Source organism: Histoplasma capsulatum, assembly GCF_000150115.1.
Source record: "Histoplasma capsulatum G186AR genomic scaffold supercont2.1, whole genome shotgun sequence".
Classification (NCBI taxonomy): Eukaryota; Fungi; Ascomycota; class Eurotiomycetes; order Onygenales; family Ajellomycetaceae; genus Histoplasma; species Histoplasma capsulatum.
Window position 1 is genome coordinate 2,090,393 of NW_025544801.1, and position 16,683 is coordinate 2,107,075.

A 16,683-nucleotide genomic window follows, 5' to 3' on the forward strand; every position below is an offset into this window, starting at 1 on the left:
CCTTGCTTTGCTTCGCTCAATTGAAGACCAGAGAATGTCTTCTCTTCCGCAGCTGGCCCCGCCGGGTTCGAGTACCTACTCGTCAAATACTTTGCACGTCGGGGACGGAACATGGGATTCACAGCGGAATACCTTCCTTTTGCCGAATTTGATGGGCTTGAATTTTGAGACTATGCGATATAATGGTTAGTTAGTCTTCAACTTGTTCACTTATATTACTTATATTCATAACGAAAGGAAGAAATGAAAGAAAGAGTAAAGCGAAAGAATGCTGACTCCTAAAATAGGCATGGGAAACAGGTTTCGGGAAATGGCTGGCTACCATTCCTTAATTCGAGCTCACGGTGTTATCGCTGCCATTACGTTTCTATGCCTCATTCCGACCGCCATATTAATGGCCCGTTTCTATTCTCCATCCCCATTTTGGGCGTTGAGATACCACATATGGCTCCACATTCTCTCACTGTTTTTGTCGACGGTTGTTTTCGTTTTAGGATGGTTTGCTGTCGGGCCTGAAAGGAGTTTAACAAATCCCCATCATGGAATCGGGTTGGCCATATACGTTTTGATCATTTTTCAGACACTTTGGGGCTGGTTTGTACATAAGCGAACAAAGGGAAAGCGGTTGTTCCATATGCCCTTGAAGATTATGGTAAGTCTAACTCCGATACTTCACACACGAACATGATGATTCGGCATATACATATACATACGTACACAAAAATATATGATAATGGATTCACTAACAAGAACTAGCTCCACAAATGGCTGGGTCGAGTCATTGCATTACTTGGAATTGCCCAGATACCCCTTGGGCTTACTCTTTATGGATCGCCATTAGCTCTATTCGTCCTCTACACCCTCGCAGTCTTTACCCTGATCGTCATTTATTTCATCCTAACATACCTCCATGAGCGTCGGATGGGCGTAGACTATGACAGTCGTGGAAGCTATATGTCAGGTCCCGAAGTCGTAGAAGATGGCCACGGTCACAGCAACTTCGGCCGTCTCGCAACCGCTGGAGCTGCAGGGGCAGGACTCGCCATGCTTGGAAGGCGCATGAGAAATCGATCGAGAAGCAGAACGTCCGTAGACGAATCAGATACAACACCTCGACCGCACCGTGATGACGAAAAAAGTGATCACCACCATGGCGGGGGTGGGTGGGGAAAACGCCTCTTCCAAATAGGTGCCCTTGCTGGTGCTGCGGGTCTGGCGAAAAAGTATTTTGATAAACGCCGTGAACGGGAGAGTGATACTGAGTCGGGAAGATACGAACCAGCACATGGAAATGGACAAGGTAATACGCAACATGACAGCCTCTATGATGATTCCTCGGTTCAGACCGCGGAAGCAAGACCGCGGCCTAGCCATCCACGGCCATACGATGGGCCTCCCAGCCGCCCACCAAGTATAGGGTACACCGACAGCGGATATCTAGAGGAGAGCGAGCGAGGCCATGGGGTCCGTAACGCACTTTTTGGCGCGGGTGCATTCGCTGCACTGAGAAATATTTTCAAAAGTCGTGAGAGAAGAGAGCAGGATCGAGTCGAAGAGCTTCGGCGGCAGGATATTGAAAACGAGCGAAGAGCGAGGCAAAGTACGAATCATCGGAGATACACAGGTGATGGCCAACCTCCGCCGTCGCGTAGAACTGCTGGGCGGAGAAACTCATTCAGCACTGAGATGTCAGAGAGTACAGATCCTCACGTCGCCCCTCCTCCAGGTGATATTCCCCCAATTCCACCCATTCATCATCACCACCATCGTCATCGCACTGCCTCCGGATCAGACACTGTAACATCAATTGGTGGTGCTGGCGGTGATGGGAAGCAGCCTCAAAGATCATCAGCAGCATCAGCAGCGACAGCGACAGCAAACTCAGGCCGCCGCCGGAGAGGTCGCGACCAATCCGTCGAATCTGAGCCCGTCTCCATCAACGTGAAATTCCACAATGACAAGGGCCGCCGTGTAACTCTCCGCCGCCTGACACCAGAAGAGGCAGCTGCGTCACGGAGAGCGAAGAAAAGGGATCCTCACCGGTCCAGTCACCGGAGGCATGGGAGCGTCAGCTCGCTCTCAGGCCATGAGGGAACGGACGATCATTGGCGCCGTGTCGAAGAGCGGGAACGCATGCAGCAAGAGCAGATGGATGTTGCTGCGGCGTCTAGTGGCGGCGGCGGTCTCGGAGGAGGCGGTGCTTCCACCGCCGCGCCAGCTTCGACTCTAGGACCACCAACACCGACGCCAATACGCAACTACTCCGGTGCTCCACCACCTGGCGGCAGTATCTACTCCAGCCCATTGCCACCTCCCCCACATATACCTGGTGCTACTGCTCCGTCAAGTTACCTCAACTCACCTCCACCTGGCAGTACTGATTTGAGCAGTCACGCCAGTAAGAGAGAGCGGAGGAGGGCAGAGAGGAGGACAATGTCAAGGCAAGGGAGGCATAATGTGGAGTTTACTTGAGGATAGCAATTCCCTTTTCATTCTTACTTTCCATGATTTTCATTTTTGATTTTGAAATGTTCCGATGGATGTGACTCATGTTTTGAATGCTTTTGATGGCCCCATTTTTTCTTTGCTCTTTTTGTCTTTGGACGAGAATACGGATCTGAATGCAATGTACTGTACAAATTCTCCCTTGCCTTCTCCTTTTTTTTTTTTTTTTAATTATTTTGTTTCACCCACCTTCCATCCTTCATGTTTATTATTGTTATTTATATTTTGTGCTGTTGTGGTAGATACATATATCTTCATCCTTGAAATGTAAACAGATGCAATATCATACTCCATTCATCAACCTTGTCTTGGTATACAGTATTTGGGCGCCCCCTTTTCACATTCCTTAGCCGTTCCCAAGAACACTTTTTCTTCATCTTTTTCTTATTTCCCCCCCCACAATACTTATAGAGAGGTGCCATACAAATTTAAATGCACTGCATTGCCACAACTGTCACATGCTATCCCGACTTGCAGTCATCGACTGGCTATCACCAGTTCCGACAGAAATGAGCAAAAAAATGCTTGTAAAATGATATACATATTCAATTCAAATATATCAACTGTGACAACGAGATAATTGAACAGTAATACTAGCAATAATCTCATCAAAATTATTGCTAAAGGTGATAACTATAAATAGACATGAATAAAGCACATAGGGAAGAGAAGGTTCTGCTGGGCATTAATGTTACACTACTCAGTATTGTATAAATAAAAAGATTACCCATTGTGATGAGTTTGACAGGTTTGAGGTGGTGCGGAACATGATTAATTTTTGTGTGAAGAGGATAGATCTATCTATTTAAGCGCCGCTTGCAGGCTTTCCAGAACCTATATATGATAGAATAAACACATTAGCTGTGACAACTTTTCAAAGGCTGCAGCAGGTTTGGAGAGTATCCATTAATTTTTCATACCTCCAACTCGATCTTTGCCTCAGCGATGTCTTGTTCGCTGCCGCCGCCGCTGGCAACTTTTTGCGCTTCAGCGATCTGCGCTTTTACGGCCTGGGATTTTGCTCATCGATTCTGATCAGTTTTCCTTGCGCTAGTTGTATGTGCATGTCCGCAATTGAGTTGTTTTTGGGGAAGTGAGAGGTATTTCTCCTTACCTCTGCGCTGAAATCCTCTAAGGGGTATGCTTCGACCGCATTGATGCTCAACTGGGAGTCAGGCTGGACGACAGCAAAACCTCCGGACACTGCAAACAAAAAGTAAATATCAACATTAGAATTGCCATGCCTTAAAATCACCAGATACGGCCCAATAATCATCGGACGTACAGAAAAATTGTTTGGTCCCTCCAGATTCTTCAATGATCTCGACAAGACCAGGATTCAATTGTTCGATTGATGGGACGTGGTTCGCAAGAACGCCCATCACGCCAGACTCAGCAGGGATATTAACTTGGACACTGTTTTTTTTTTTTTTTTTTTTTTATAAATTGCAAGGTTAGTTTTATTGTGGTATACACATGGGATTGTTTTGGTTAGGCATCGGTAACGATTTTGGTGTTCTCGTGTCGTGGTTCAAGATGGGGGAGGAAGTGAGCTGGAATTGAGCGGTTGTAAAACATACACATCCGTAGACTTGTATATACTCTGAACATCAAGATATATTAGCAATGTGTCATCAATAAAGAATCATAATTTATCCAATTGGACTTAGACCTCGCGAATGGGTGAGGAGACATGCCTGATGCGGGAGCACAAGGGAAAGTTTTAATTTATCGGCCACGGCATCGGCGTAGCCCCTCCGCTGGAGTGGAACTCTGAATGTAGATGGGCTTGCCCTGAGAGCAGCCCGTGCGAATCGAAACGAGTTCATTGCGCAATTGGAGGATGGAGAAGAATGGGGATGGAGCGGCGTGTCTTGCACAGAACTGAAGTCGGGGTGGAAAGCAGGACTGGAAGTTCGGGAGGACAAAATGCGGCTAGTCTTCCACGTGATCTCGAACTCTTCGATCTGTAGAGCCAAGGCGCTGGTATTGGCATAGAATATGTGAGGAAGGATAGAATTTTATGGGAAGGAGAGCTCATCAATTAACTACATGAAGCTCTCGGGTGGCTTTGGTGTTTAGATATCGAATATCTTTTTTTTTCGGCTAGAATTGGAATATCAATTAACCACTCCATGATATCTACATATACATAAATTCTTAAGCGTAACAGTGCCATTTAAATGTTTGGATTACAAATGCTTTTATGTCCCAACCCCTCATTAGCAATTTCTTAGAGAGCCTTCTTAAGCATGTCCATATCATGTGTAAATGCAATGATACTAATTGATACTACTCGTAGTATTGACCCCAATATCCCGTTGTTCCATCACGTTTGGCAGAAAGTCAAACACTCGAGTCAGTGCACGTGACTAAGCGAGATCCCACAAACAAACGCTGTATCTCTTCAGGTTTTGGCAGTCCAACCTCCGTCACCACAGTTTTGACTCCAACAGCCTTTCTGTTGCCACAAACCCGTCAAAATGGCCAGTATGTAATCATCCGTCTATTTTATCTCTGCCAGGCTCATATCTTGCCTGTCACTAGCGTTTGCGTGCTGAGGCCTTCTGTACTGACAACTTCTCCACTCAGAGTCAAAGAACAGCTCGCAGCACACGTTGAACTGGAAAGCCCACCGAAACGGGTACGTGGTTATATTTTTTCCCTCCCGGTTCCCTGTCTATTGACTTGATATCCCCTCTGAAATATCGCGAAAAAGATCCCGACGATCCCCTCAGTAACAAAATACTGATTTCCTGGATGTTTCTTGATACAGGATCAAAAAGCCAAAAACCCATCGCTATCCTTCCCTTAAGGGCACAGATCCTAAATTCCGACGGAACCACAGACATGCTCTGCATGGTACTATGAAGGCGCTGGTACGATTTTCTGACTTTCATGGCCGTCCACCTACTAATTAGGGGCATTTCCCGAATTCGTAAGACATTTAGCTGACATACTATTACAGAAAGAGGTGAAGGAGGGCAAGAGAGAATCCGCATAAACGATTTCTACTGTTTTTCTTTCTGTTTTCCAGGTTGCGGTCCGGGTCTATAATTCCATGTGTCATGTCGATAGGTGTTCTATCTTGGCTTAGAAATTCGGAGAATCCTGAAAAAAATTCAAGCCATTCTGCGGATATCCTTTTCTATTCTGTCCACAAAAAGCAGGCGGTAATGTGAGTAGAAACTTTTGTCTCATTTCCATGAGGCGGTGGCAACGGGAAAGACAATTCCCCCCCAATTCAACAGCAGCATGATTCACAATGCCACGGAATCGAAACTTTCGCATTTGTTTTAAATGTAGTATTTCTTTTTTCATTTTTCATTTTTTTCTTCTGAATTTCGAATCACTTCTTGCGTATTCAGAAAACTGCGACGACTTTTGGTCCTTTACCACCCAGTCAACGAACCTCGCATACCGTGAATACACTTCTCTAATCATGGTCCGTTTCCAATCATGGGACAAAACAGGCATATGTGTGTACAGCAGTGGGATTTTCTCTATGTCCAATTGCTGAAGGATTATTATCTTTTCGTGCCGAGATCAAATTCTACTGCCGTCTAATTACCAAACACCCTTTGCCTTTCTCCCATGGTGCGGAGGTGCATGGACAGATGTGCTACATGTATTATCCACCATTAGGAAGATGATCATTTTTTTATTTTATTTTTGAAGCTCTGGTTATATCGGTCTATCCTTGTTTGAAATCTGAACATAATTGTACTTCTGGTCCGGTAGTTCTGTTATTCTCCTCAGAAAAATTAATCTTATCCAAAGCAGCATTATATACGAGTTTATCATAATCTATGTTCCGGCATCCAAACAATCAATTTCTTATCATACCCGCCACTAACTAAGCATTCTTCGAACCTATTCTCCCCGTAATCTACGCGAGCCCAACCCGCCGATATAGTTCTGACCTTGGAACCGGGTTCATGCCCTCCCCTCAATGAAGCGACAAGCTTTCCCGTCTTCGCTTCTATACCCCTAATCACACCATCTTCCCCATTGACCCAAACCCCAGATCCATCGGGCCGCCAAACGAGCTTTGGGATGGAAAACGCCGTTTGCGGCGCCATCGCGTTCACGTGGACAAGTATAGCAGCGGCCTCTCGATCTGCCATCGATTGTGATGCCTGCGACGCCCGCCGGGCCGCACCTAACCCAGGCGTTGGCGATGTGGATGCTGATGGAAATGGCATGAGGACCCGGACAAATATTACGTGCATATACGGTTTACTAGAGGTCGCGACGGCAAGAAGCATTGGGTCTCGCGGACTTGGAGCAAAACACGCGGGTGAGAACGCAGCCCATGCGTTCGAATTCGGTGCCAGATCCTGCTTGCCAAGAAGTGGGCACTCGTAGAGTTGTTGACTTTTGGCATTCATTCTATGTCCTCTTTCGAGCCGGTTTAATGGCGATTCGACAAGGTAATAAAATAGACATGTCGAATCACGTCGAGACGCTAGAAGAACCAAGTCCCCCGTACTCTCGCTGCGCATGAGGAGGATGCATTCTGGTACTGTGGCCGTTTTGATAACCGCTAGCGGTTCACCGATTGTGAGCTGCGCACCTACATCTAGGAGGGTTATGCTGTAGATATATATTCTCGAATCCCACCCGGCTGTCGCTAGCCAAGTGGTTTGGACTTCCGGCGGCTCTTCCTGGAACGATACCACGTCCACAGCATATTTGGTATGATCTTTCCTGGATGCTATGGCTCTCGGTCCTTGGAATAGCAACAGCTCTCCAGACATCGTTGTCATTGCTCGATATGCACCATCGTAGAGATAGATCCCAGAAAGGAAAGGACTACCTGATAGGTTGTCGTGCGTAGAAAGGAGAGGGTAGGGTGCTTGGACATCGTAGAGACTCACGAGTTTGTCAGCGCCCGAAACAATTAGCAGCGACGCCTCTTCTGGATGGCCATCTTCTGATGGTTTTATATAGGGTTGAACACAGACTGTGACCAGATTTGCCGCGCTTGGGGTCTCAAGCATGTTTGGTGTCGATGGTGCTATGGTCTAATTTAGTAAAGTGAAAACGTCAAGAAAACTAATCGAGTCAAGGGTCTGTTCTGCAGCAGGGATGAAACTTGAAATAGTTTGATTCTTGCAAGGTCCAGAATGCATATAACGACCTCGAAGCACCAGGGCAAGGAGCAGATTTCTAAGAAATGGCAGGTAAATATTGCAAAAAGATGGAATTTCTGCACAAGAAGCGAACTCACCAGGAATTTTCCACCCATCCAGATCTTCTCCATGGACAGTTCGTTCGCATCCCAGGAATCTATCAAACACCTTCATTTGCTCCATAATTTCTCGATGGCCAAAGCTTCGCACCTGTGTTGTGAGGTTGCCTGTTTCAGTGGCAGCCCCGATTCTTCAAGAAACTCTGCTAGTGTCCCGCTCGTAACGCCACAAGGACGCATGGTGAAACCGAAGGCAGAGTGAGAGATCGAGATGAAAGCATTCAGGATTCTCTTCTGAAATTCTTCCACGCGCACCCCGCTCCTCATTCCATGTTTTTATGTTAAATTTTGGCTTGTTTCATGGAGAAGAAGAGCCTGGGAGGCAATTGTTCATCCCATGATAAGAAGGTGTGGGATAAACTGGCTGAAAAGTTGCACATTTAAGGTCGTATTTCCTATTAGGTAGGAGACTAATGGAGTCACTTGGATTTTCAACATGTAATTTAATCCCGGAATTCAAAATGCCCAAGAGTTTCGGCGGGTTACACTGCTGCCAAGGTCATATACCAGTCTGCGAATGAACTCATAAAACAAGAAAAAAATAATGCCAGGTCCAAAATACAATAATAAAATACCTTCTCTCTATAAAACGGTGAAATACCGTTATCCAAATTGTCTTGGGCCTTATCATCAGATCATCGCAAAACGGGAGGAAAATAAAAAGGTCAGAGTGCCAATTTCCTTTTTAAGAGAACATATCCTCCGCTTTCCTGCGCCTACCCCCTCGACCCTGAAGCTTGTCCGAAAACAGTTCTTTCCCCTCGTTACTATTATATTTGGAGGGAAATAACTCTCTAACGGAGGCAGCACCTTTGATAGATATTCCCTGAGAAGTGCCACGAATAGAGATTCCCTTATCCTCCGAGGCAGCACCACCACGGATGCTGATTCCATTTTTGTCACTTTTATCTGGGAATAATTCAACCTGGCCTGTTGATCTGCCGGATATCTCGCCACCACTGGTTCCATCCATCAAGGGAACCGGTATTCGTTTAGAAAATAGATCTGCAGTTTCGTCGGCAGCATCGAACGCATCGGAGCGGCGGTGGTTGCTTGAAGTGACTTTTTTGGAGAAAAGCTCCCTTTTGAGGTAACTGGATGTTGTTTTGTTTGGGAATAACTCCCGGCGCTCAGAGCTGTCATTGCTAGTGGCATATTCGTCGGCCCCATATATTAGATCTCTGTTTCGGCTGTTCCTCGGAGAACGGCTTCTAAAAGATTTACGGGTCCGTTCCCGGCTATCCATCGTAGGGTCTCCTTGATCAAATTCCATTCTAAGCGGAGAAGCGCTACGACCCCGAAGTCGACCTAACGAGCCAGGGTTGTCGTCGGGGAAGAGCTCAATAACATCGCGCCTATTACGGCTCCATCTCTCTTCCCCTCCATCTCCATTTAGCCTGCCTTCGTTTGAGCTGCTCCTTGCTCTACTCCGCGCAGCGTCGTCATCGTACATACTCTCGTTGAAATTTTCTTCCTTGTCGCGACCCCGTCTTCGTCTAAGCTCCCTGTCATCGAATCGTCTTCTTGAGTAATCGCTGTCATTATCGTCTCTCCGGCCGTTACGCCGCCTGTCTGCAAACTCTCTCATCATTCGCTCTCGGGGATCATGCTCTGGATGCATAAGGTAGAAACGGCTCGATTCATGGGCTCGTTGCTTCTTTCGATCTGTCTTCACCGCTGTTCGTACTTGCAGGACTGACTCTGGATGCGTAGATAGGGATTTCGCCGTCCGGAGTCGCAGTGGAGGTAATCGCGACGTGTCTTCCTCCGGGTTTTGTTGTGAAAATGTAGCCAGCGCTTGCAGACCGACGTCGACAGAGCTATACACAAGATTCGCAGAGGTGTCGTCGATCCATTCTATCCGGGTGAGTTCCTCTGCTGCAAAGTGCTCACTTGCGTACCGCTTCAGATCCTCTGTAGTAAGCTCATCAACTCCCCGAATATGAACCTTTTCAAACTGAGGTTCTTCGTTGAGGTGAGAGCTCGCAGCGGCTTCGTCCGCCGTGGCTAATGGAACTTGATTCTGTTATACGAATAACTATCAGAAACTATAGTGAAATTAGGGTAACGGGCACAACACTAACTATTTCAACATGCTCTGGTTCTGGTAAAGGTCCTAGATCAAGGTCCATCTCGATATCCATGGGGGTCTCCATTGTGCTTGGTTTGACGTTTGTGCCATTGGTGGTCGATGGTTGGAGGAGAGAAGCCACCTCCATATCGACGAAGCACAAGGGTTCTTGAACTAAATCGTAATATAGTTACGCGTGATGTTGTAATGATAATGAATGTAAGGAATTGTCTAAGAGAAATTGAAAGGTCATTCTTTGATGCTGATATCGTTGCTTACGTGAAGCTTGTTCGCCGTCCCAAAACAGACTAGTGTTAAGCTCACTGAGAACTTTTATCTCATCCTCGTTTCTTTTCTTTGCACATTGTCTCTAACCTCAATCGAATCATATATACTGTGTATATGTCATACGCTTATGGATACAGCAGCTATCCAGATTGAGTTTCCTTTCGTTCTCTTCATCTGTTGGCCTGATGAGGCTACATCTCAGGCCTTCGGTACCAAAGGAGTCTTCAAACGCTTTCTATTTTTCTTCAATACCAGCAAACAGACCATCCGCATACTACAAATTACATTTAGTTATTACCCTAATCCCTCGTCCAAATTGATACATGTTCACCCATTCCCCAGCCATTTTCGAGGTTAGGGTAGGGCTTTCGTTGTCATTAGTCTTCTCAATTGTATATGAGCTATAAATCTTAAGGTGCATGTATCGAGCGTAATATCATATATATATCCTCAATACCAGTCGATTGGGACGAGATAAACCAGGTGTGTATCTCCGCAGGTCTACGGAATACATTGTATCTCTTTCTGTGATGCCATTTAATATCGTTACACTAAACACCATGCTATAAAGGACCGAATATCTTCATGCCCAGCAAGCCAATTATCTAACATGGTCATAATGAGCAAAGAATTTATGAAGAACGTGCTTTCTCTCTCTTTAATCTTTCCAACCCAATCGCTTCACGATTAACCTAAGAGAACCTGGACGTCAAATAGCGGTCTGAATGTTGATGCTAGAGCCTGGCTGCCGCTGGGCTCTCGTGTCGCAACAAGGGTAGTAATAGAAAGCTCAGCTTATTTGCCGGCAGCTGTAAGACTTTGCGTGAAGGAAAAGTTTGTCATCCGACCTAGGCCTGCAGATGACGAATCAAGCAGCAAAATATATGACCACGAAAAAAACAATCAAAGAGGCCAAAGTTCTGGCGATTGAAACTGCCTGATAGACCTATGAAAGGCAATGGGCCTATCCACTTCAAGAATGTGTATTCATACTCATACCCTGCCAAAATGGTTAGTGTTCGCCAACTGAATCAAATCACGATCACAGCTTCCAAGTGTGATACTAAGGGAAACTGCAACATTCTTGGAGGCGAAGCTGCAGCTTATATTGATGAAAAGAACGGAACTCATGGTCAACGCTTATGCTAATAAAACTAGTTTTAGCCGGGAGCATATTGCATCCCATTGGGACGTGCACAAAAGATGACTGACTTGGCTACCCGAAACAGAAGATTGAAGCCATTATGATAGCACGATATTCAGAACCGTCGCCAGGAAAAGCCGTACAAATTGAACCTAAAACAATTTGACAAATATGCAAGCAAATTTTTAGCTTTCATCCGTCCCTGCATAGGTTGAGACCTTTGGTGGATTGTTAATCTTCTCACCATTGCAATGCATCTCACAATCTGACAAGAATGTGCCCGTTCGAAACTCTGGTTCCTCTGGCAAGAAAGTCAAAGTCGGGGTATAATCGAAAACATAATACTCCATCTTAAATTTTGCAATTGCTGCAAGAAGAATTTTCACCATTTACTATTAGCAGGGGAGAATGATCCAATTGACAAAGGTGGTGAAGAAGACAATCTCGATTTATATTGTGAGTTCGGAGAAGGTAGTGCGTGCAAGATTCCTAGCGCATTTTGCATTGGCAGTTACATGAGCAAAAGATCTGAGAAAGGATGATTGTCAAACCTGTCAGCAACTGAATAAACAAATATTTAAATAACAAGAAAAAAAATGGAGAAGGAAAAGCAGGACCGAGAGGAAACCTCCGAGTGTGGACATACCGATGTGGCCAGAAACACCAACAAAGGTTTGTTTTTGCAAGGCTGGACCGGTGTTAAAGACGAAATTGCTCATGATGATGCCAGATGCTGTATCAAGGGATACCCATGCTGCCAGAAATTGATCGAGAATCCCAAAGCTCTTGAAGATGGGCTCATTGACAGTTTGGCTTGATTCAACGGCTGTTCTGTGCATCAAGAATGTGTTGCGACTATTTCATTATCCCTTCAGCTTATTTATTTGTGTCTCACCTTGATTTACCAATAACTTCCACCAGGTGAAGGCATAATGGTCAGCTAAGAAACGAGAAAAATCTCTGTTCCCCTCAAGGAAGCGGAACCAGTTGTCAACTTCGTTAAGAAGAGCATATGAAGTCAGCAAACTGCTGATATATCAGAAATCGAATTCCTTTTGTATACCCATTCATACGGTACGTACAATACTTTCTCTTATCCTTACACTACCAATGACGTTTCCATAAAGGAGAGCAAGGTCGCGTCACTGAGGAGCTATGATTGGTTCTCCACGCGGTTGCAAATGTGTACCAAAGATGTGAGTCCCAGACGCGGCCGTTATTCAATGTAGAGCCTCGCCAGCTTTCCATGTTGCTTAGGAGATACGCGGACACTTTCAAGACACCAGATACGAAGTAGCTTGAAGCTCCTGTATCTTTTGGTAGCCACAATCCATATTTTTCTTCTCGGAGAGTTGTAGACTCGCTAAGATCTCAACCAAATCGGGACTGAAGACAAAATGCTTCACATGCAACCTGCTGCGGATATGAATTAGCCTATCGCTCAGAGGAGAAGAAAGAAGATAAATGTGGAATTAAAAACATCAATAATTGTGAATGTAACTACATCACGCAAGAATCGTCATTCTTTTCTTTGTATTTCTTTCCCCACCAATCCATTGCTATCTCCAGTTAAAAACCATTCTTCCAGTCATCACCCCTCTGCTGACATAAGGGCGATGTGCGTTCAGGTATTAGTATTTCCATCCTATTTTAATGTAGAAAAAGACCAAGGATTCATATAATAATATCCTATATAAAACCATTTTTTTTATGTCCAAATTAGATGGAGACTCTCCAGATTCAGTTGCTGGCATGGTAACCAAAGACCCTACAAAATGCTCATAAATGAGAGATCGCTCCAAAACTCTTCTTTGCAGGAAACTCAATCTGCAAAGGAGAGTGAGTCGCAGATAATTCATGTCAAACACGTTTCTTTTCGGATTGCTCCTTATCTGCATGCGTGTTGAACTCCGCACCCCCCCAGGTCCAACTATGAAGAAGTCTGGGCCTAGTTGGAGTTGTGCAGGTCTCATTTCATCCTGGCTTCATGATGGGGGCCCCAAATTTAATTTGGACCATCCGGAGAATTCGCGGGAAGTCATTTCTTCGGGGTGATTTTTGTTGAACATGGATTGAAACGTTGTCTGACGTAAGGGCTCGAAAATTTCCCGCGAGACTGCTAAAACCTAGCAAAATCATCGCCTGTTCTGGCCTTTTGGCAATATGATCTTGACGAAAATCCCTGAGGCTGATGTACCCCGCCTCTTGTGGATGATCTATTGTCCATCCAGAGCTCAACGCTCGTCCTGCCTGGGTGTGGTCTGTTAGATCGCTAGCTTTGTGTGAGTTCCGTTGGAAAACCCTCAGTGCTCTGAGAAACTCATGTCCTTCAGGAGCTGGTAATTATGTGTACGGGTTCCCGAGGATCTAGGTAAGATACAGGAAGACACATGCAGTACCTCAGAAGGGAGTTCATGTTTCAAAAAGTAAGATTCTTATTCCTTCAACGCTGACTGTAAAACATGGTAGAGGGGTTAAGTGAAGTGGTTAAAAAATATGTACAAAAGGTACATGTGTGAACAGTACAAGTACTTGTTCGTGCAAGAAGTAAAGAGAATGAAAAAAGTTCTCATTTTTGAAAACATGATTTGAAATTTGGCAATAATGCTTGTATGTGCAAGGACATCATGAAAAAGGAGAATATATCAGTCTTGATTTTACGTAAAAAAATTTCGCCACAAACAAAAGCAGGTGGAAACTCTGAGAGTGGCTATGCGTCTGGACCCTTTTCATGGGAGGGATACCAAGGATGCCAGGGCCCGGGAGGCAAAGTACAGCTTTTGCTATGAGAATTAGTTTGACTGGGAGCCCTCCTATTTGAATACACCACAGGTTGTTTTCCTGTATGGCTTGGTAATTTATGATGGTTTGTGACCGGGCAGGGCGTAATATCAATATTTTCGGCAATAGTACCGGAAAGAAAAGTTAGGATTGACTTCACCTTCATTTCCTTTCTATCGCTCATTAAATACCAAATAGAGATAGCGCTTAGCCACGCCGAAAGAATCGTGGTATCCAGCTCCATGACAATGGGAGCGGAAAACGGGTCCGAATACCAGGTTAACTAGAGACCTCCAACCGCTGGATCATCATTGATCAGCTTGGGGAAGATCCAAAAACATCTTGACTTGCTCAAAATATGAGGTTAGAGTGGGCGATGGTAGATGTTGGGCATTATTACGGAGTATTGTCAAGGTGAGTTTGCGATCGGTGTTCGGAGATCGCTTCCTATTGTTCTGTCCTCAAAATAGCGTTTCGGTCATCGCGTAACGAAATCGAGCGGTCAAACAGGAAAATAGCCGCCAGGCAGTTCCTCCGCTGTATTTTGCTCGCCATGCGCACGGATATGTACAGCTATTGTTAACCGATATGCTGATTGACGACCTAGCGGATGGAGCAGTGAGGAAATAATTGACGAATAGCTGAATTGGGCTTGCCTTTTTTAATTGCTCCCGGTCCTCCAGAAATGGCTCATGTAGCAAACACTAGAAAAGGATTGGGCTTACTGGTGGAATTTCCAACCAATACACCTCGCCCATCAGGATATGCAAGGCACAACAGCAAATATCCTGATTGGGCCTAGATGTCCGGGACATCCATTAGGGTATTGCCAACGTGCGATCCCCTCTGCAGAGTGTGCATGAGTTAAATATCTGGAACAATAATCCAAACTTTTGAGTGTCGGAGTAGTTCAATTGAGCCAAGATCACGAAGCGAAGATTCCCCATGCCTGACAGGGCCGTTGGCCCCAGCACCAGGGTTCTTGAGCCACCATCCGTCGAAGGTTTCTTTGTTCCCTCAATGCTAATATTTTGGCTATTACCTCGCGGGGTAAATTGCACCAATGAGAATAAAAGCTTTAGAATTCATGAATGGGTCATGGCGTTCGTTCTTTGCTGCTAGCCACTTGTTCGGTCTTTGCTTCCATTGACCCCTCGCCGGTCCAAAATTGAATGTGAAAACCGTATATTCGTTGTTGTGCACGTATAATTTTGTCCTTGAAAGAAGTCTCAACTGTTGGCCGTAGAATACTAGTACCATTCGCCGAAATGTTTGAATGGAGGACAGAAACGCGATGTCGAACTGCCTAATCGAGACTTAGAACGGCAAGGTGTGGGGAGAAACCTACATCATGTGCTAATGGTAGCAACAGCGGGCGTGATAAAGGCCGTGCAAGTAGTACATCATGACATTGATATGTAGTGTGGAGGCATTATCAGGCGTGGCATTGTTACGTTCTTATCCTAATGAAACAGAAACGTTGGAGAGTTCCACAAGGAAGGGGCGCCGTCCCAAAGGGGTATTTCGATAGGGAGTTTTTGCATCCCCAGCAAAGCCATGCAAATGCCCAACAAAGATATACAGCCGCTTCTTATAGGTTGTGCATCCAACGAACGAACGTCCAAATTAAGTTGCGCTAGTCCAGCACCTTAATGTTCCTTCTGATTGTCTAAACCAATAAAAAATCGCATAACAATGCCCCACCCAAAAAGCTGGCCATATCGTGAACTCTATTCGAGATGCCCTCTATCAAACTAAAAACACGTAGATGGGGAAAAATGGATGATACATGTGTCTCTCTTCGCTATTTAGATAGACAATCAATGCCTTGGCAAGGTAGCTGCTTTGAAAAACGTGGGTTCGTTAATTTTCTTTGACCCACCTGCCGCTGCCCATGTCGTTTCTTCCGCGTTGGTAGTAAAGATCCCGCCTGCCCTACCTCATTCATACTTACTACCTAGAAGCAAGTTGATACGGTTGCTAGCATCACTTCTATTTATTACACGACCGGTTTTTTTCCCCCTCTGTTTCCCATGACCGTCTTGTCGACTATGCCGGCCAAAAGCGAGGAGATGGATCTCACGACGGACTTAACCGCCATACCTTGGCTCCCACACGATGGTTCCAGAGGGAGAATGGGCCATTATATGCGCTGTGACATCTGCCAGTCCCACTACAACTAGAAGAAGGTGCAAGCAATGTGTAACAGCACCAGCATGGACTACCTTGCACGAGTTTAAGTACGCATTTTTGCAGCATCCATGAAGTACAAGTCCTAGTACTTATGTATCCCATGACTTGTCTGTCCCTCTCGTTCCATGTTTATTCAGCAAGGAGAAACTGATCATCCAGAAATCATATCCCTATCTCGTCGTTATGACTTTGATAGTATACACTCGAACGACCCTGGTACCTTGCTCACTATATTTTCGTTATTAAGCAACTCCCAAACCACTTATGGAATTGCGATATAGTTAGCTACCTATTGATCATACCTACCAACCTGCTTTAAAAGCCCGAAAAATCGGATCGGTACATCCCACGCTTTTGTGGACCGGTACACGAATTAAAACCGCCACACCAACTCGGGGGATCGCCGAGCCACGTTCAACTACTTGATAATCCTAATAGAGATAAGAG

The 16,683-nt window shown here is 45.3% G+C and overlaps 7 protein-coding genes across 7 annotated transcripts; 2 read left to right on the forward strand and 5 right to left on the reverse strand.

The window, feature by feature from the left end:
- Window positions 1–34: 34 nt before the first annotated feature.
- Window positions 35–2,472, forward strand: HCBG_00675 (uncharacterized protein; the record flags this gene model as incomplete). The annotated part of the gene is made up of 3 exons (XM_045427725.1): window positions 35–185; window positions 288–652; window positions 757–2,472. 3 exons carry the CDS (start codon window positions 35–37, stop codon window positions 2,470–2,472), a joined length of 2,232 nt encoding a protein of 743 aa, XP_045291700.1.
- A 523-nt stretch (window positions 2,473–2,995) lies between these two features.
- On the reverse strand, window positions 2,996–4,350 carry HCBG_00676 (ATP synthase subunit delta; the record flags this gene model as incomplete). Its single annotated transcript, XM_045427726.1, has 6 exons — window positions 2,996–3,339; window positions 3,426–3,515; window positions 3,620–3,708; window positions 3,791–3,921; window positions 4,086–4,108; window positions 4,203–4,350. 4 exons carry the CDS (start codon window positions 3,885–3,887, stop codon window positions 3,307–3,309), a joined length of 309 nt encoding a protein of 102 aa, XP_045291701.1.
- A 586-nt stretch (window positions 4,351–4,936) lies between these two features.
- On the forward strand, window positions 4,937–6,303 carry HCBG_00677 (ribosomal 60S subunit protein L29; the record flags this gene model as incomplete). The annotated part of the gene is made up of 4 exons (XM_045427727.1): window positions 4,937–4,995; window positions 5,098–5,149; window positions 5,282–5,384; window positions 5,474–6,303. The coding sequence occupies 4 exons, from the start codon at window positions 4,989–4,991 to the stop codon at window positions 5,507–5,509; spliced, it is 198 nt and encodes a 65-aa protein (XP_045291702.1).
- On the reverse strand, window positions 6,073–7,823 carry HCBG_00678 (uncharacterized protein; the record flags this gene model as incomplete). Its single annotated transcript, XM_045427728.1, has 3 exons — window positions 6,073–6,127; window positions 6,352–7,525; window positions 7,739–7,823. 3 exons carry the CDS (start codon window positions 7,821–7,823, stop codon window positions 6,073–6,075), a joined length of 1,314 nt encoding a protein of 437 aa, XP_045291703.1.
- Window positions 7,824–8,154: 331 nt separating this feature from the next.
- Window positions 8,155–10,049, reverse strand: HCBG_00679 (uncharacterized protein; the record flags this gene model as incomplete). The annotated part of the gene is made up of 2 exons (XM_045427729.1): window positions 8,155–9,782; window positions 9,844–10,049. The coding sequence occupies 2 exons, from the start codon at window positions 9,976–9,978 to the stop codon at window positions 8,445–8,447; spliced, it is 1,473 nt and encodes a 490-aa protein (XP_045291704.1).
- A 1,398-nt stretch (window positions 10,050–11,447) lies between these two features.
- HCBG_00680 (uncharacterized protein) lies at window positions 11,448–12,101 on the reverse strand (the record flags this gene model as incomplete). Its single annotated transcript, XM_045427730.1, has 2 exons — window positions 11,448–11,629; window positions 11,909–12,101. 2 exons carry the CDS (start codon window positions 12,099–12,101, stop codon window positions 11,448–11,450), a joined length of 375 nt encoding a protein of 124 aa, XP_045291705.1.
- A 1,135-nt stretch (window positions 12,102–13,236) lies between these two features.
- On the reverse strand, window positions 13,237–13,678 carry HCBG_00681 (uncharacterized protein; the record flags this gene model as incomplete). Its single annotated transcript, XM_045427731.1, has 2 exons — window positions 13,237–13,512; window positions 13,616–13,678. The coding sequence occupies 2 exons, from the start codon at window positions 13,676–13,678 to the stop codon at window positions 13,237–13,239; spliced, it is 339 nt and encodes a 112-aa protein (XP_045291706.1).
- Window positions 13,679–16,683: the final 3,005 nt, after the last annotated feature.